General features: G+C 48.4%; 2 protein-coding genes across 2 annotated transcripts; both read right to left on the minus strand.

The window, feature by feature from the left end:
* Positions 1 to 279: 279 nt before the first annotated feature.
* TNFRSF18 (TNF receptor superfamily member 18) lies at positions 280 to 5,906 on the minus strand. The gene is made up of 6 exons (XM_054647867.2): positions 5,748 to 5,906; positions 4,897 to 5,028; positions 3,710 to 3,797; positions 3,063 to 3,151; positions 2,151 to 2,291; positions 280 to 1,666 (listed from the first exon to the last, which is right to left on the minus strand). Exons 1-6 carry the CDS (start codon positions 5,893 to 5,895, stop codon positions 1,521 to 1,523), a joined length of 744 nt encoding a protein of 247 aa, XP_054503842.2. The 5' UTR covers positions 5,896 to 5,906; the 3' UTR covers positions 280 to 1,520.
* Positions 5,907 to 13,864: 7,958 nt separating this feature from the next.
* On the minus strand, positions 13,865 to 20,119 carry TNFRSF4 (TNF receptor superfamily member 4). Its single transcript, XM_077190181.1, has 7 exons — positions 19,035 to 20,119; positions 18,300 to 18,422; positions 17,822 to 17,923; positions 17,077 to 17,143; positions 16,270 to 16,607; positions 15,312 to 15,437; positions 13,865 to 14,796 (listed from the first exon to the last, which is right to left on the minus strand). The coding sequence occupies exons 1-7, from the start codon at positions 19,180 to 19,182 to the stop codon at positions 14,726 to 14,728; spliced, it is 975 nt and encodes a 324-aa protein (XP_077046296.1). The 5' UTR covers positions 19,183 to 20,119; the 3' UTR covers positions 13,865 to 14,725.
* Between the last annotated feature and the right edge of the window lie 4 nt (positions 20,120 to 20,123).

Here is a 20,123-nt window from a genome sequence, read left to right on the forward strand (position 1 = left end):
GCTTTGGATGGAATTCCATGGCTTTTTTTGGGATGTTCTTCCCATTCCCTGATCCAGATCTCTGCTCCTGGAGGAGGAATTTTGATTCCCCAAAAATGGGAATTTTTTTTCCCCCTTTTTTTCCTTTCCTGAGAGGTTTTCCTGTGAGCCCAAAGATGGTTCTGTTCTCCCCAGGTTTGGGATGAAATTCCAAAGGGGGGAAGGAGGCTGGGATTCCTCAGGATTGTGTTGGGAATGAGGCTGGAAACCCAATCAAATAAAAACCCCAAAAGCAAAAAATTTGATTCAAATGAATTTTTCTTTGGAATTCCCCAGTTTTTCCCAGGGAATCAGAAACCTCCCAGAGCAGCTTTTGGGGTCTCTGTTCCTGCAGGAATCCCCAGCTGTGACCCCGACCCCAAGTCCAGGGAAAGCTGCTGGAATTCCAGGGAGCCTCTGGAAAGTTCCAGGGAGGGATTTTCCCAAATTCCTGATCCCACCCCGCCCTTTTCCATTCCCAGTGTCTGTCCCTCCCTCCCTTGCCCCATTCCTTCCCCAGGGGAACATTCCCAGAGCTCCCAGCACAAACTCCAGGGATCCTCCAGCAGAGGTTTAAATCCATGAGCAATTCCTCTGAAATCCCAGGGATTTCCATGGATTTCCACTGAGAAACCAAGATTTCCATGAGAAACTCGTCCTGGATTATCCCTAATTATCCCTAATTATCAATAGCTATCAATACAGATGTTGGCACTGGCATCTCCACAGGGAGCCAGCCCCAAAAACTTCCAAACATCAAAAATCTTGGAATATCCAAAGTGCAAAGGGCCCCACAGGGATCAGAAATCCCCAAATCCCACCTGGGAGCGTTTGCCAGGATTTTTTCCCATTCCCTCCATTTTTTCCAGAGCTCTGACCAGTCCCTGGATGAGTTCACTCCCTTCTTTTCCTGATTTTCCTTGGAAATGTTCCAGGAAAATCCCGGGTGGCACAGGAGGAGCTTCCCAAGGGAATCTTTGGGTGGGAGCGGGAATGGGGTCGGGAGAGGCTGGAATGGGGTTGGGAATGACCCAATGGGGCAGGGCTGGAAAACTGAGGGAAAATCAGGAAATGGAGGAAAAGCAGGAGATGATGTGGGGGAAAAGCAGGAGATGATATGGGAACAGCAGGAGATGAGGGGAAAACCAGGAGATGGAGGAAAAGCAGATGTGGGGAAAGCAGGAGATGATGTGGGAAGAGCAGGAGATGACGTGGGAAGAGCAGGAGATGACGTGGGAAGAGCAGGAGATGATGTGGGAAGAGCAGGAGATGACGTGGCCGCCGTTCCCACTCCTGAAAATCAGGATACCCTGTGCAATCCCTGCTCCTCTCCTCCTGAACTGCCCCCAGCAGGATTTATCCTGAAATTCCACTTTTTTTAGGGAAAACCAACCCCAAAGCCCTGAGCCCGGCCCGTTTCCCAGGCAGAAGCTGCCGGGTGGGGTTTGGGGATCCCAGCCCGGCGTTCCCGGGTCCGGGGCCGATCCCTCCCCATCGCGTCCCTATCGGAGCTCGCTGTAGACCCTGAAGGACAGCACCGAGAGCTTCTCCTCGCTCTTGTCCCCGTGCTCCTCCTCCGGGAATTGGATGCTGGAGGATTCCAGCGCATTCGGCGGCAGCCGCGGGAAGGTCGGGCCCGAATCTGCGGCTGGGAACGGGGAAAAGTCAAACTCAGCTCAGGAAAACCCAGCGGGAAAAACCTGCCCCAAATCCCAGAGGAAATCCGGATTTATCCCACTGATTCCATCCTTTTATCCCATCCAGATTTTATCCCATTCAATCCCACATTTTACCTATTCAACCCCAGGTTTTATCCCATCCATCCCAAGGTTTTTTCCCATCCATCCCCAGGTTTCATCCCACCATTCCCAAGTTTTATCCCATCCATCCCCAGGTTTTATCCCATCCATTCCCAAGTTTTATCCCACCATTCCCAGGTTTTATCCCATCCATCCCCAGGTTTTATCCCATCCATTCCCAAGTTTTATGCCATCCATTCCCAGGTTTTATCCCACCATTCCCAGGTTTTATCCCATCCATTCCCAGGTTTTATCCCACCATTCCCAGGTTTCATCCCACCATTCCCAGGTTTCATCCCACCATTCCCAGGTTTCATCCCACCATTCCCTCACCCCCGAGCAGGAGTTTGGGGTCCCTGTGGAGGCTCCAGATGCAGAAGTGCAGCAGGAACGTGAGCAGGACGAGCACGAACACGGCCGCGGCCACCAGGATGGCCAGGATGGTGCTGGAGGGGAATTCCAGCGCTACCGGGGCTGCAATTAACGGCGCTTCATTAACAATGAACGCATTCCCGGGCTGGGGGTGTTCTGCCAAGGGAGATCTTCCCAGGGAGTTCAGGGATGGATTTTGGGGTTTTGTGGGAAAGGGGAGGTGGGAGAGGATCTGAGGTGAGGGAGTTGTGGGATGGGATGGAAATGGGGGAAAGGGAAAAAGGGAAAAGGGAAAAAGGGAAAAGAAAAAGGGAGCAGGGAAGGAAATGAAAAAAGGAGAAAAGAGAAGGAGGAGGAGGAAAAGGAAAAGAGAGGGAAAGGGAGAAGGGAAAAGGAAAAGGGCAAAGGAGAAGAAAGGGAGCAGGGAAGGAAATTTAAAAAGGAGAAAAGAGAAGGAGGAGAAGGAGCAGGAGCAGGAGGAAAAGGAAAGAAGAAATGGGATGAGGAAGAGGCAAGGGAAGATGGAAGGGAAAGACGAGAAGGAAGGAGGGGGAAGAGGAAATAGGGAAGGAAGGGCAAGGGAAGAGGAGGAAGGAACAGGAGGAGGCAGAGGGGAGGACAGCGGTGACGTTTTACAGAGCAGCCGCTTCCCGGGAGCGTTTCCAGGCTGGGCACGGCGGGACAGGGAAGGGCCCGGGTTTGGGGTTGGGGTTTGGGGTTCGGGGTTTGGGGTTCGGGGTTTGGGTTCGGGTTTGGGGTTCGGGGTTCGGGGTTTGGGTTCAGGGTTTGGGGTTCAGGGTTTGGGATTTTGGGGTTCGGGTTTGGGATTTTGGGGTTCAGGGTTTGGGATTTCGGGGTTCGGGTTCGGGGTACCTGGCTGCAGGGCAGGGCCGCGCGGGCCGCACACGGAGTCGTGGGTGCTGTTCCCCTCCCGGTGCGTGACGGAGCCGCGGCTCTCGCAGCTGGGGAAGGGCGAGCTCGGCACCCCCGAAATTCCCATTCCCGGCCGCCCTCCCCGCCCCGCGCCTCCCTCGCCTCTTCCCCACCCCGCACTTTGGGCCCCTTTGTTTTTCCATGGATTTCCCTGCTGGGAATAATTTTTCTTGACTTTAAGCTGGGAGTTTGGCTTAAGCTCTGCCTTGAGACTAAGAAGAGAAATGCCAGGTCTTGCTTAATTAAAAAATTAATCAATTAATCGTATGATCACCATCTTGGACTCAATTTGATTTTCTAATGGCAGTATTGAATATATTAATTGGTATTTCAATATGAATTGGTATTATATTATTATAACTATTACTATTATTATGATATTCTTCTTATTTTTATTCCCTGATTTCAAAGGGGGAAAAAAACCCAGTCTATTTTTTTTTTCCCAAATAAGGGGAATATCAATAAACCCATATTCAGCCCAATCTTATTCTCATTATTAATATTATTATTTCTATTTTCAAAGAAGGAAAACACATTCCTAGCAATAATTATGGATTAGTGATTATTGATTATTGGCTGCTCCATACTTGGTCCAGTTGTGGCACCAGCCGTTCCCGCTGCTGGAGAAGGTGCCGTTCTCGCAGGGTTTGCACTCAAAGAAGAAATTCAGACTTCCTGCAGGGAAAAGGGATGGGAATGGCTGAGATCCCAAATGTGGGACAGCCAGGGCTGCTCCTCATCCCTGTCCCATTCCCATTCCCATCCCCATTCCCTGCCCCATTCCCTGCCCCATTCCCTGCCCCATTCCCTGCCCCATTCCCTGCCCCATTCCCTGCCCCATTCCCTGCCCCATCCCCTGCCCTATTCCCTGTCCCATCCCCATTCCCTGCCCCATTCCCTGCCCCATCCCCTGCCCTATTCCCTGTCCCATCCCCATTCCCTGTCCCATTCCCTGTCCCATTCCCATTCCCTGCCCTCTTCCCTGCCCCATTCCCTGCCCCATTCCCTGTCCTATTCCCTGTCCCATTCCCTGTCCCATTCCCATTCCCTGTCCCATTCCCTGTCCCATTCCCGTTCCCAGCCCCATTCCCTGCCCCATTCCCATTCCCAATCCTGCTGAGCTCCTGCCCTGCTGGGCACGGGGGCAGTTTCCTGCAGTACAGGCAGGGCTCATCCCCAATCCCAATCCCATCCCCATTCCCAGCCCCGTTCCCATTCCCATCCCCATTCCCAGCCCCATTCCCATCCCCAGCCCCATTCCCATCCCCAATCCCATCCCCATTCCCATTCCCATTCCCAGCCCCGTTCCCATTCCCATTCCCGTTCCCATTACCAATCCTGCTGAGCTCCTGCCCCGCTGGGCACGGGGGCAGTTTCCTGCAGTACAGGCAGGGCTCATCCCCAGCCCCATTCCCGTTCCCAGCCCCATCCCCATTCCCATTCCCATTCCCAGCCCCATTCCCATTCCCATTCCCATTACCAATCCTGCTGAGCTCCTGCCCCGCTGGGCACGGGGGCAGTTTCCTGCAGTACAGGCAGGGCTCAGCCCCAGCCCCATTCCCATCCCCATCCCCATTCCCTGCCCCAATCCCAGCCCCATTCCCATTCCCGTTCCCATTCCCATTACCAATCCTGCCGAGCTCCTGCCCCACTGGGCACGGGGGCAGTTTCCTGCAGTACAGGCAGGGCTCATCCCCAATCCCAGCCCCATTCCCAGCCCCATTCCCAGCCCCATTCCCAGCCCCATTCCCGTTCCCATTCCCGTTCCCATTACCAATCCTGCCGAGCTCCTGCCCCGCTGGGCACGGGGGCAGTTTCCTGCAGTACAGGCAGGGCTCCCCGGAGCAGCTGTACCCCGGGGGACACCGGCAGTCCAGGTCCGGAGCCTCACAGGGCGCGGGGTTTTCTGCGGCAGGGAAGGGGTTAATGCTGCTGTTCCCTACAAATTCCCTTCCAAAGGAATTCCCGTTCCAAAGGAACTCCCAGACACGGGGAAGGGTCTGGAGCAACCTCCCATTGCAGGGAAAGAGACTTTTCCTGGGAAAAGGAATCCCAAAAATTGTCCTTCATATTCCCAGGGAAAGAGAAACACAATTACAGGCATTTAGCCCCATTTACACACAATGCACACCAATTTACACACAATTTACACACATTACATACAATTACACACAATTTACACACAATTTATACACAATTACCCACATTTACACACATTACATACAATTACACACAATTTACAAACAATTTATACACAATTACCCACATTTACACACATTACGTACAATTACACACAATTTACACACAATTTATACACAATTACCCACATTTACACACATTACGTACAATTACACATAATTTACAAACAATTTATACACAATTACCCACATTTACACACATTACATACAATTACACACAATTTACCCCATTTACCCACAATTTTCACACAATTATCCACATTTACCCATGATTTACACACAATTACCCACATTTACACACAACTACCCACATTTACACATAATTCCCCCCATTTACATGCAATATTCACACAATTACCCACATTTACACACAATTTCCCCCCAATTTTCCCCCAGTTTCCCCCATTTCCCCCCAGTCCCCTCTCACCTGCCTTCCAGGTGCACTTGGGGCAGCACTTGGTGTCATCTCCCCAGACCAGCCTGAGCTCCCCATCCCGGCACTGCCCAGCCTGGCCCGGCCCCGGCCAGAGCCCGGCCAGCAACGCCAGCAGCAGCCACAGCCGGGCCCTGGCCATGTCCTGGCAGTGCCACCAGAGAAGTGTCACCAGAGCAGTGCCACCAGAGCAGTGTCACCCCAGCAGTGCCACCCCAGCAGTGTCACCAGGCAGTGCCACCCCAGCAGTGTCACCCCAGCAGTCTCACCCAGCAGTCTCACCCAGCAGTGTCACCCCAGCAGTGTCACCCCAGCAGTCTCACCCAGCAGTCTCACCCAGCAGTGTCACCCCAGCAGTGTCACCAGGCAGTGTCACCCCAGCAGTGCCACCCCAGCAGTCTCACCCAGCAGTGTCACCCCAGCAGTGCCACCAGAGCAGTGTCACTTGAGCAGTGCCACCCCAGCAGTGTCACCAGGCAGTGTCACCCCAGCAGTGTCACCAGGCAGTGTCACCCCAGCAGTGTCACCCCAGCAGTGCCACCAGAGCAGTGTCACCCCAGCAGTGTCACCCAGCAGTGCCACCCCAGCAGTGTCACCAGGCAGTGCCACCCCAGCAGTGTCACGCCAGCAGTGTCACCCCAGCAGTGTCACTCGAGCAGTGCCACCCCAGCAGTGCCACCCCAGCCGTGTCACCCCAGCAGTGTCACCAGGCAGTGTCACCCCAGCAGTCTCACCCGGCAGTGTCACCAGGTCCCTGTCACCCTGCGGAGGAGGCGCCGGGGTTTTTGTGGCCGAGCTCTTCCTGTGTGTTCTTTCTGGGGGGGCGGGGAGAAGGTTTGGGTCCAGGCTGAGGTGGGGGCAGGAAAAGGGGTGGCCCCCCCCCAAAAAATGGGGTTTAGGGCCATGGAGGGTTAAAGGGGTGACATTGTGGGGTTGGAAATGGGTGGGCTGGGAGGGAAATCAGCTCATGGCAGAGAGCTCCTGCTGGCCCGGGCACTGCAGGGATGGGGCAGCTGGAAATGCTCTGGGGATCCCAGCCATGGAGTCACCCATCCATCCCTAAAATCCATCCATCCCTAAAATCCATCCATCCGTCCCTAAAATCCATCCATCCATCCCTAAAATCCATCCATCCATCCATCCCTAAGATCCATCCATCCATCCCTAAGATCCATCCATCCATCCATCCCTAAGATCCATCCATCCATCCATCCATCCATCCATCCATCCATCCATCCCTAAAATCCATCCATCCCTAAATCCATCCATCCATCCCTAAAATCCATCCATCCATCCATCCATCCATCCATCCATCCATCCATCCATCCATCCATCCATCCCTAAAATCCATCCATCCATCCATCCATCCATCCATCCCTAAAATCCATCCATTCATCCCTAAAATCCATCCATCCCTAAAATCCATCATCCATCCATCCATCCATCATCCATCCGTCCATCCATCCATCCCTAAAATCCATCCCAACTTTCCCTAAAACCCATCCCAATCATCCTCTTTCCCTGAAATTCATGCCAGCCACCCTCTGGGGAGAACCTTTCTCTAAACCCCATCCCAACCTTTCCCTAAACCCATCCCATCCCAACCTTTTCTAAACCCATCCCAACTTTCCCTAAACCCATCCAAACCTTTCCCTAAACCCGTCCCAACCTTTCCCTCTTTCCCAACCCAACCATTCCCTAAACCCATCCCAACCTTTCCCTAAACCCATCCCAACCATTCCCTAACCCGCTCCCAGCCCTTCCCCTCCCAGCTGCCGTTTCTCACTCCAAAACCACCAATTTAATTCTTTATTTCTCCTTTTTTTTAAACCCCTTGGGGATTTTTTCTCTGCTCTTTGTCGGGTTTTGCCCTTTGAGGCACCTGGCCCCGTCAGGTGATGGAACTTTCCGCTCACATCCGAGGCCGAGCCGCTCCCGGAGCTCGGAGGCAGCGCTGACCTTTCGGATTTATCGGATTTATCGGATTTATCGGATTTATCGGATTGATGATCGGATTTATCGGCCCCGTCATCTCCCTGCCTCGCCTGCGGGGTTTTCTCAGCAGCTCCGCCTCTGGCTGCTGACATTTCCCTTCAGCTGCTCGGGGCTCGCACGCTCAGCTCAGCTCAGCCCAGCCCAGCCCAGCTCAGCCCAGCTCAGCCCAGCTCAGCTCAGCCCAGCTCAGCCCAGCCCAGCTCAGCCCAGCTCAGCCCAGCTCAGCCCAGCCCAGCTCAGCTCAGCCCAGCTCAGCCCAGCTCAGCTCAGCTCAGCCCAGCCCAGCTCAGCTCAGTGCCCTGCCCTGCCCAAAAACCCTTCCCCTCTCTGGGCTGCAAACCTGGGGTCTCCACAGGGAAAACCCTGAACAATCTGACACTCCCAGAAAGCTGAAGTGACACTCCCAGAAATCCCAGACATTCCCAGAAATCCCAGACATTCCCAGAAATCCTCACCCCAAATCCATCAAAACCCCGGGATCCTTCCCAAAAACTCAGTCAACACACGCCATGAAAGGTTCCCCTCTTTGGGCTCCAAAAGGGGAGACTCCATGAGGAAAATTCCAAAAAATCAGAGCATTCCCAGGAAGCTGGAGTGAAATCCTCACCCCAAATCCATCAAAACCCCAGAATCCCTCCCAAAAGCCCCACTGATCACAGCCCTGCCTTCTCCTGGGGATCAGGGCAAATTCCAACCCTAAATTCCAAACTGGGATGGAAAAGAGAGAAAAATGTCCCAGATCAAATCCCTTCTCCACACCCTGGGGCTCCCAAACCCTCAAGGATGGGATTTGGGAAAAATCCAAGGATTCCCAGAGCTCTGTCCATGAGAACATGGGCATATCCTCATGAATATTCCTCAAGGGATTTTTGAGGAATTTGGGGTTGGAGCCAGATGGGGGTCGGGTTTTGGGATAGGATGAGGGGAAATGACCTCAAATTGTGCCAGGGATTGGGATTTCCTCACAGAAAAGGGTGGAATTCCCGTCCCTGGAGGTTTCCAGGCACTTCCTGGATGTGGCCTCAGGGTGAGGATCCCTCTGACCCTACTGAGCTTTCCCAACCCCAAGAATTCCTGGGAATTCTCCTGTGCCCACATCACCCCCATCTCCCCCTTTCCTGGAGCCGCCCAAATGATGAGATTTGGGAGAAAATAAAAAGAAACTACCCCAAAACAAAGAAATCACCCCAAAATAAAGGAAACCAACCCCAAAAAAGGAACAACCCCCCAAAATAAAGGAAACCAACCCCAAAAAAGGAACAACGCCCCAAGAAAAGGAAACCAACCCCAAAAAAGGAACAACGCCCCAAGAAAAGGAAACCAGCGCTGGGAGCTCACGTCAGCAGCCCCGGGACGGTGTCAGCCGCGGTTTTGGTTTCCTGACGCTGAATTTTTGCTGATTTTCTTCTGATTAGGGCAGAAAAGAAACCCCGAGCTCGTCCTGCCGTGACAAAGTCGCTCACAGGAGGGTTTCAGAGCTCTTAGGCCCGGCTTAAGCCCAGCAAGGCCCAGCTCTGCCATGGTTTCCGCCCCCCATGGTGGAGTTTTCGTTCCCACCTTGGGAGAAATCCGTGGATGTTCCCATTCCCAGGAGTTTTGGAGGGAAAATCCCCTGGGCTGGGGGAATCAAGGTCCCTTAGGCTGGGCTCAGAGCCCTTTAGGCCTGGCCCAGACGGGACGGGGGCGTCCGGCACCCCAGGAAAGGTCGGAGCTGAGGGAGAGGGGAAGGGCTGCGGGAATCTCCATGGAAAGGCTCTGGAAATGTGGGAATTGTGGCCAGCGGGGCTTGGGAAAAATGGGATTTTCTTCCCTCAGAATTGTGATTATTACCCAAAGAAAAATGGGATATTTTCCCCACAGAAACACAATTATTGTCCAGGGAAAATGGGATTTCTTTTCCCTCAGAATACAGTTAGTATCCAAAAGAAAAATGAGATTTTTTCCCCTTCAGAAATACAATTATTATCCAGGGAAAAATGGGGTTTTATCCTGCAGAAATACAATTATTATCCAGGGAAAAATGGGGTTTTATCCCGCAGAAATACAATTATTATCCAGGGAAAAATGGGGGTTTTTCCCCTCATAAATGCAATTATTATCCAGGGAAAAATGGGAATTTTTCCCCCTCAGGATTGTGATTATTATCCAAGGAAAAATGGGCATTTCATCCCCCAGAAATACAATTATTATCAAGGAAAAAATGGGATTTTTTTTCCCCCCTCAGGGTCATGATTATTATCCAAAGAAAAATGGGATTTTTTTCCCCCTCAGAAATGCAATTATCACCGAGGGAAAAATGGGATTTGTTCCCCTCTGGAATACAATTATTATCCAGGGGAAAACGGGATTTTATCCCCCAGAAGTATAATCATTATCCAGGAAAAAAAAGGGATTCTTTTCCTCCCAAGATTGCAATTATTATCCAGGGAAAATGGGAATTTTTTCCCTCAGGAATGAAGTTATTTTCCAAGGAAAAATGGGATTATTTTCCCCTCTGGAATACAGTTCTTATCCAAGGAAAACTGGGTTATTTTCCCCTTCAGAAATGCAATTATTACCCAGGGAAGAATGGGAATTTTTTTCTCCTCAGGAATGTGATTATTATCCAGGGAAAAATGGGATTTTTTTTTCTTATTTAATTATTATCCAAGGAAATATTTCTTATTTAATTATTATCCAAGGAAAAATGGGATTATTTTTCCCTCAGGAATGCAATTATTATCCAGGGAAAAATGGGATATTTTTTCCCCCTCAGGATTGTGATTATTATCCAAGGAAAAATGGGCATTTTGTCCCCCAGAAACACAATTATTATCCAGGAGAAAATGGGATTTTTCCCCCCCTCAGAAATGCAATTATTACCCAGGGAAAAATGGGTCTTTTCCCTCCTCAGAAATGCAATTATTATCCAGGGAAAAATGGGATTTTTTTCCCTCAGAATACAACCAGTATCCAAGGGAAATTGGGATTTTTTTCCCCAGGAATACAAATGGGATTTTTCCCCCCAGGAATGTGATTATTATCCAGGGGAAAATGGGATTTTTTTCCCTTCAGGATTTTGATTATTATCCAAAGAAAAATGGGAATTCCTTCCCTCAAGGATGCAGTTATTATCCAGGGGAAAATGGGATTTTTTTCTCTCAGAAATACAATTATTATCCAAGGAAAAATGGGATTTTTTTCCCCTCAGGAATACAATTTCTATCCAATGTAAACCTGGAGTTAAATCCATCCAAATCCCAGGATCCCTCCCCAACACCCACCCTGTCTTCCCCTACGGAAAATTCCCATTTTTTGCTCCCAAATTTGGTTTCTCCATGAGGAAAATCCAAAAAAATCCGACATTCCCAGAACCTCCAATGGAGAATTCCCCTTTTGTGCTTCTAAATTGGAAAAATTCCCCTTTATTTGGTTCAAAACTGGGTGTGTCCATGAGGAAAATCCTAAAAATTTGGAATTCCCTAGAAGGAAACCTGGAAAAAACCCTGGAAAAAAATGGGGAAAAAAAAACCCAGAAAAAAAACTGTAAAAATCCTGGGGGGAAATGGAAAAACCAGCAAAAAATGGGAAAAATACAGGAAAAAATCCAGGAAAATGCAGAAAAAACCTGGAAAAATCCCAAGTCTGGCCCCAAGCATCTCCTGTGAGGTTTTTTTTCCGCTTCTGGTGGCAAAATTGAGTCAAAATTGAGTTCAGGAGATAAAAAAATCTGGAGATAACGGCAACGGAAAATTCGTCACCGGGAGAGCCAAAAAAGGCAAACACACAAAGCAGGAAGTGAAGAGAAAAAAATTTATGATCTAAAGGAGGATTTAAAAAAATTAAAATGATTGCTGCTGGTTAATTAAAAATTAATTAGGAATTATTTTCTTCTTGGAAAATGAAGGGAAATGGTCAATTTGTAGATGGGAAGGTTTGGCAAGAAGGGGAAAATTGAATTTATTTGGATTTTTTTAGGGTGGTTCAAATGTTGTTAATTTTGGTTCAGTTTTTATCCAAAATTGGAGAAATATGGGGGATTTATTTGGAAGGTGAAGGGTAAAATATCCAGGGGAAAAAGGGATTTTTTTCCTTCAGGAATGTGATTATTTGTTGTTGTTTCCAAGGAAAAATGGGATTTTTTTACCACAGGAATACAATTATTTTCCAGGGAAAAATGAGATTTTCCCCCTCAGGAATGTGATTATTATCCAAGGAAAACTGGGATTATTTTCCCTCTGGTATGTGATTATTTGTCATTCTTTTCCAAGGAAAACTGGGATTTTTTTTCCCCTCAGGAGTGTGATTATTTGTCATTTATTTCCAAGGGAAAAATGGGATTTTTTTCCCCCCTCAGGAATGTGATTATTTGTCCTTTTTTCCAAGGAAAAATGAGATTTTTTTCCCCCTTAGGAGTGTGATTATTTTCCAGGCAAAAATGAGATTTTTTTTTCCCCTCAGGAATACAGTTCTTATCTAGGGAAAAAGGGGGTTTTCCCCCTAAGGAATGTGATTATTATCCAGGAAAAAATGGGAATTTTTTTTCTCCTCATGAATAAGATTATTTATCATTCTTTTCCAAGGAAAAATAGGATTTTTCCCCCTCATGAATATGATTAGTATCCCGGGAAAAATGGGATTTTTTTTTTCCCCACAGGAATACAGTTCTCATCCAGGGAAAAACTGGATTTTTTCCCCTCAGGAATGAGATTATTTGTCTTTTTTTTCCAAGGAAAAATGGGATTTTTTTCCCACAGAAATACAACTATTATCCAAGGAAAAATTGGATTTTTCTTCCCTTCAGGAATGTGATTATTTGTCATTCTTTTCCAAGGAAAAAAGGGGATTTTTTTCCCCAAGGAATGTGATTATTATCCAGGGGAAAATGGGATTTTTTTTTCCTTCAGGAATACAATTCTTAACCAGGAAAAAATTGATTTTTTTCCCCCAGAGGAATACAGTTCTTATCCAGGGAAAATTTGTTTTTTTCCCCCTCATGAATGTGATTATTATCCAGGAAAAAAATGTGATTTTTTTTTCCCCTCAGGAATGTGATAATTATCCAGGGAAAACCAGGAATTTTTTCCTCCTCAGGAATGAGATTATCTGTCATTTTTTCCAAGGAAAAATGGGATTTCTTCCCCCTGATGAATGGGATTATTATCCAGGGAAAAACTGGATTTTTTTCCCCACAGAAATACAATTATTATGCAGGAAAAATTGTGATTTTTTCACCTCATGAATGTGATTATAATCCAGGGAAAAAATGAGATTTTTTTCCCCTCAGGAATATGGTTATTATCCAGGGGAAAATGGGATTTTCCCCCCTCAGGAATGTGATTGTCATTCTTTTCCAAGGAAAAAGGGGACTTTTTTCCCTCAGGAATGTGATTATTACCCAAGGAAAAATGGGATTTTCCCCCTCAGGAATGTGATTATTTGTCATTCTTTTCCAAGGAAAAAGGGGAATTTTCCCCCTCAGGAATGTGATTATTATCCAAGGAAAAAGGGGATTTTTTTCCCCTCAGGAATGTGATTATTTGTCATTCTTTTCCAAGGAAAAAGGGGAATTTTCCCCCTCAGGAATGTGATTATTATCCAAGGAAAAAGGGGATTTTCCCCCTCAGGAATGTGATTATTACCCAAGGAAAGATGGGATTTTCCCCCACAGGAATGTGATTATTATCCAAGGAAAAGGGGGATTTTTTTCCCCTCATGAATGTGATTATTATCCAAGGAAAAGGGGGATTTTCCCCCTCAGGAATGTGATTATTTGTCATTCTTTTCCAAGGAAAAAGGGGATTTTTCCCCCTCATGAGTGTGATTATTACCCAAGGAAAAAGGGGATGTTCCCCCTCAGGAATGTGATTATTATCCAAGGAAAAAGGGGATTTTTTTTCCCCCTCAGGAATGTGATTATTTGTCATTCTTTTCCAAGGAAAAAGGGGATTTTTTTCCCCCTCAGGAATGTGATTATTTGTCATTTCCCAGGTGGATTTTCAAATGACAAAGTTCAGCTCATCCATCCCAGCCTTGCCCTAAACCCAGCCCAACCTTTCCCTGAATGTCCCCCCTCCCTTCCCAGGCTCTCCCATTTTCCTGGAATTTCCCTATTTTTCCCCAAACACACACCAGGATTTGTTTTTCCAGAATTTTATTCCCCCAAATGCCCCTTTGTACACGATACAAACCTTCCTATACATTGTATAAACCCCCTTGGATATGTATAACATATAAAGAAAATCCCACATCTTCCAAATCCATGGATTTAAACACCTCTGGGATCCCTGCATCCATTCCCTGCTGGATGTTTTGGGATATTTTGGGATATGGGTTTAAAATTCCCATTTTTTGAGGAGTTTTCTCCTGATAGTTGGAGGGAAAATCTCTCCTAAATGATAAAAAAATCAATTTTTCTGGAATTTCCAGGGAAACATTTCAAATTCAGCAAAAGGACACTTCAGGCTCCTCCCAGACATTCCAGAGTTTGGGATTTGCTCCCAAAAAATCTCCTGTCCCAATTTGTGGGAATGCAATTAGAGAGGAAAAATTCATTTGGTGAAGTGTGGATTGACTTAATCCTGATTTAGAGCTCAGCTTTGTCACTTGATCCTGGTTTGGTTTTTTTAGAGCTCAGATCTGCCACTTGATCTTGATTTCAGAGCCCAGCTTTGCCCTTTAATCCTGATTTCAGAGCCCAGCTTTGCCCTTTAATCCTGATTTTAGAGCCCAGCTTTGCCCTTTAATCCTGATTTTAGAGCCCAGCTTTGCCATTTAATCCTGATTTTAGAGCTCAAGGATTTGCCCAAAGGGAAAAAAAATCCACAGAAAATTCCCTCAGGAATTCTCCCAAATTCCAAAGGGAGATCTTGAGTTAATCAAGTAGTTAAACCAGCCTCCAATTAACTCCTAATTAAGGAAATCCTAATTATCCCCAGCGCTCCCTGGGCTCAGTGGGCTCAGAAGAGCAGGACCAGGCCAGGGTGGGAGTTCTGGTGTCAGTTTTTGATCAGGCTGGAGTTGGAATCGATCTGCTCCTCCTGGATGGGAATCCTGCAGCTCCTCTCCTCTGGAAAACAGGGAATGGTCCCAGGGTGAGAACAGGAGGGGACAGGACTGAGCCTGATGCTAGAGCTCAGCTTTGCCCCTGAATCCCGATTTTAAAACTCACTTGTGCCACTTAGTCCCGATTTTAGAGCTCAATTTTGCCACTTAATCCCGATTTTAGAGCTCAGCTCTCCTCAGCCAGACCTTTCCCAAGTTTGCAGGAGAATTCAGGACATTTCAATTTCCATGGAGGCAAAAAAAAATTCCCATTTTACTCTTGGAAGTTGCTTCTGGATCCTGCCAGGAAGAGAATTCCTGGCCTAAAATCAGGGAATTCCAGGATCAAGGGAAAATCAGGGAGAAGGAATGAAAATTTGGGATAATGAGCTCCTAATCAGCTCCTAATCCTAACCTGGATCAACCTCTGGAATTCTCTGCATTCCTAATTAAGAATTCTTTTATTAATTCCCAAATTTCTAACAGGGGGCCCTGGTTAATGTTTGTCCTATTTTTTTATCCCATAAAAAGGAAACTCACTGTGCTGGGTGCTCCTCCCAGGCCCATTCCTGGTTTTTTTCTGGGCTGCCTGGATGATCAGGAGCAGGATGGAAATTCCACTCACCATCAGCAGGAGCAGGCACAGCAGGAGCAGGGATAAAGAGCCTGGAATTAGAATGGGAAAATTCCCTAAAAAACAAAGATTCCTGGTTCTGGATGGAGTTCCCAGATTCCAGAGGGAGAATCCAGAACTCTGGGAATGGAGAGGTCCAGGTGCCAGGGAAGCGTGGGATCCTGGAATGTTTGGGAAATGCAGGAATGGCTTTAGAGAAATTGGGATTTCGCTTCCCAGGAAAGCAGCTTTACATGGAAACCAAGAAGCTGGAAATGTGGGATCCTGGAATGTTGTGTGAAATACAGAAAAGAATTCAGAGAGAGTGGGAATTCCCTTCCCAGGAAAGCAATCCCAGCTGGGATTGTGGGATCCTGGAATGTTCTGTGAAATTCAGGTCTGGCTTTTGAGGAAATGGGAATTCCCTTCCCAGGAAAGCAGACTCAGATTGAAATGTGGGATCCAGGAATGCTGTGTGGAATACAGAAGAGGACTCAGAGGAAGTGGGAGTTCCCTTCCCAGGAAAGCAGACTCAGAGGAAATGTGGGATCCTGGAATGCTGTGTGGAATACAGAAGGGGACTCAGAGGAAGTGGGAATTCCCTTCCCAGATTGAAATATGGGATCCAGGAATGCTGTGTGGAATACAAAGAGGACTCAGAGGAAGTGGGAATTCCCTTCCCAGATTGAAACGTGGGATCCAGGAATGCTGTGTGGAATACAAAGAGGACTCAGAGGAAGTGGGAGTTCCCTTCCCAGGAAGGCAGGCTCAGAGGAAATGTGGGATCCAGGAATGCTGTGTGGAATACAGAAGGGGACTCAGGGAAAGTGGGAATTCCCTTCCCAGGCCAGCAGCCCCCAGAGCTCCCTCCCTGCCCGTGCTTACCCCACGCAGGCTCCGTGGCACCGCCGGGGTCCCGACAAACCGCGGGGATGTCCCTGGGGCTGCCTGCCCTGGAGCTGTTCTCGGGGAGTCCCGTGGGAAAGGGGTCCCCGTGTTCCGGGAATCCCGTGGGAGAGGGGTCCCCGTTTTCTGGGAATTCCACAGGAGAGGGATCCCCGTTTTCTGGGAATTCTGCAGGAGAGGTGTCCCCGTTTTCTGGGAATTCCACAGGAGAGGGATGCGGGCCAGGGCTGCTGGCACTGCCAGGGCTGCTGCTGCTGCACTGGGCGTCCTCTGTGCCCGTGCCAGCCCGGAGCGTGATCCTCCCACCACTGCTGCAGCTGGAAAAGAAATTCCAGAGGGTTTGCCAACAGGGAATCGTTCCTAAATCCCATCCACACAATCCCAATCTGTGTTTCAGCCCTACAGATTTAGGGTTTTATGCCTACATCCCACAGGAATGGGAGGAATAATTAAATCATAAAAAATGATCTGGGATTTTTTTCCCAGCTGATTCTGGCACAGGAATTTTTTGTTCCCAAAAAAACATCCAAGAGGTTTTAAAAAAAGGTGAAAAATCCCTCAGGATCCTAAAAATCCCAAAGGATGGGATTCAGAGCACTTAGATCCAGGTTTATTTCAATTTATTTCTCTAGATTTGGGTTTTTCTTGGAAAAATGAACCCCCCAGAGCTGCTCTGAGCACTTTGCCCCCAAAAAGAAATTTTTGCCACTACAAGGGATTTTTCCCCCAAAAAAGGATTTTTTTTCCCCCCAAAAGGGATTTTTTCCCTCAAAAAAGGATTCCTACTTGGTCCAAGGCTGGCAGTTCTTGTTCCCTCCTCTGGAGAAAGTCCCTTCAGGACATCGGGAGCACTCTGGGGGGAAAAAGGGATTATCCAGGGAAGTGGCAGAATTCCCAGGTTCATCCACTGGGAATTCTGAATGATCCAAGATTATTCATTCTGGATATTACCCAGGAGGATCTCACAATTCCAGCCAGGAACTGCCACATGGGAGGCAGGATTTTGGGAAGGGTGGCAGATCCCAGAATTCCAAAGGGAATTCTAGCTGGTACATGCCTGGACTCACTGCTTCCCAAGGGAATTCCAAATCCCAACTCACCCCTTCCCAAGGGAATTCCAGATCCCAATTCCCTGCTTCCCAAGGGAATTCCAAATCCCAATTCCCTGCTTCCCAAGGAATTCCAAATCCCAATTCCCTGCTTCCCAAGGGAACTCTGGCTGGCTCAAATCCCAACTATTCCCAAGGGAATTCCAAATCCCAACTCACCCCTTCCCAAGGGAATTCCAAATCCCAATTCCCTGCCTCCCAAGGGAATTCCAAATCCCAACTCATCCCTTCCCAAGGGAATTCCAAATCCCAACTCACCCTTTCCCAAGGGAACTCTGGCTGGCTCAATTCCCAACTATTCCCAAGGGAATTGCAGATCCCAACTCACCCCTTCCCAAGGGAATTGCAGATCCCAACTCACCCCTTCCCAAGGGAATTCCAAATCCCAACTCTTCCCCAGGGAATTGCAGATCCCAACTCACCCCTTCCCACAGGAACAGCCCTGGCAGGCTGGAATCCGGCCTGGCACGCACAGACCCTGTCCGAGGTTTTCTCACACGGCTTCACCTCCACGCTGCCCTTCCCTGGCCAAGGCAGAAATTCATTAATTCCTTCATTAACAGCAACAGTTAACTCCTCAGGGGTTTGGGGGTTTGGGTTTAGGAGCTGCAGAATTCAGCAATTTAACAATTAATTAGTGATTCGTAATTAATAATTAATTTAACAACTGAATCGTTCAACAATTTTGTTCGAGGACAGTGATTTTCAGGTAGGCCCTCACAACTGAGATGGAAGCAGCCAGAAAAGCACCCAAAAGGGGATTTTTTTCCCCCAAAAAGGCATTTCTTTTTCCCTCAAAAAAGCGATTTTTTTCCCCCAAAAAAGGGATATATTTTTCCCCAAAAAATGGGATTTTTCCCCCCCCAAAAAGGGATTTTTTCCCCAAATCCCAGCACTCACGGGCATTGCAGATGGTGCAGCTTTTGCAGAAGCCGTGGTGGTGCTGGGAGCTGAAATATCCGTCCTGGCATGGCGAGCACACGGTGTCGGCCGAGGCCGTGCAGCGACTCCGCATCCTCTCCCCTAAAAACACCCAAAAATCAACACCCAAAAATCAACATTCGGTGGGGTCCTGAGGGGGAAAATCCTAAATTTAATCCTTTGGGACCAAGGATTGGCCGGGCTCGTGAGATGAAAAATCCTAATTTATACCCTTTGGGAACAAATCGGGATTGGTTGGGATTGTGAGGGGAAAAATCCTAAATTTCATCTTTTGGGATCAAACGGTGCCCAGAATTTGGCAGTTCTTGCTTTTTATTAAGGAGAAAAAGCCCTGGAAGTTTAGCCAGGAGGAAAAATCAACATTTAATGGAGCGGCTGAGAAGGGCTGGGGAGGGCTGAAATTGGGGAAAATGCCCCCAATTTTTGTCCCAGTGGATCCCAAATATCCCTTCCAGAGTCACAGGAAAAGGTTTAGGAAATGCCCCTGGACTGAGGCATTTAGGAAGCAGAAAAACATCCAAAAAAGTTAAAAACCACTCTCAAAAGGAGGATTTTTCCAATTTTGAGGTTTAAAACTTATTTTTATTAGTCTAAAAAGTATTACACTAAAAAATAGGTATTACACTAATAAAAAAAATCGGTATTTCCCTAAAGCCCGGTTCTCCCATGCCAGCCCCCGCGGCGGGCACTCACCTGGGGCACAGTCGCTGCAGCATTTGTCATGGAAGCTGTATTGGTGCTCCTGGCATTCCAAGCCCAGGGAGCCGGAGATAGGCATGGCCAAGAGCCAGCAGAGAGCGGGAAAATTCCAGGGAATCCTTGGAAGCGCCATTCCCGCCATCCCCCTCAGGGAGCTGTTCCCTCACGGCACCGGCACCGGCACCGTCCCCTCACGGCGCTGTCCCCTCAGGGCGCCTTTGCCCTCACGGTGCCTTTTTCCTCCTCACGGCGCCTTTTTCCTCCTCACGGCGCTTTTCCCCTCACGGTGCCTTTCCCTTCACGGCGCCTTTCCCCTCACTGTGTCTTTCCCCTCACGGCTCCGTTCCCCTCACGGCTCCGTTCCCCTCACGGCTCCGTTCCCCTCACGGTGCCTTTCCCCTCACGGCGCCTTTTTCCTCACGGCTCCGTTCCCCTCACTGTGCCTTTCCCCTCACGGTGCCTTTCCCCTCACGGCTCCGTTCCCCTCACAGCTTCTCTTCCCTCAGGGCGCTGTGAGAGGCCCACGAGCGAGAACGGCTCCGGGCGGGGACATTTGAGGGAAATTCCCGCTTTTCTCCACGCCCCTTCCCGCTCCCGGTTTGGGGTTTTTCGGCAGGAAAAGGAAATGCTGAGCTTGAGAAGGGTTTAAGGGGTAAAAGGAGCCCTCAAGGGAGGGCAATGGGGATGGCTGGAAATGCAGGGACGGAGGAGCGCTGTGGGAATGCCCTGGCTGAGGCGGCGGAATAGCGGGAATTGGGAAATTTCGTTTTCCAGACTGCTGGAGTTGGAGCCAGGAGCTCAGTAAAGTTCTAGGAGAGCTCCCTAGCATCACTGAATCAACAACATAGTGGGAATGAAGGAATTTCATTTTCCAGCCTATTAGAATGGGATCCAGGATCTCAATTTTAGGTGTTCCAGCTGCCTGGAATTGCAGCTTTACCTTCACCGACTCCAGAAAATACTGGGAATTAGAGATTCCATGCTCATGTTGTCCCAAAATTAAATTAGGATGGTGTTGGCAAAATCTCTTCATAGATAAATTACAATTATCAGTAGAATAAATTATGATTTTACTGGAATTTT

Source organism: Agelaius phoeniceus, chromosome 24, assembly GCF_051311805.1.
Source record: "Agelaius phoeniceus isolate bAgePho1 chromosome 24, bAgePho1.hap1, whole genome shotgun sequence".
Lineage (NCBI taxonomy): Eukaryota > Metazoa > Chordata > Aves > Passeriformes > Icteridae > Agelaius > Agelaius phoeniceus.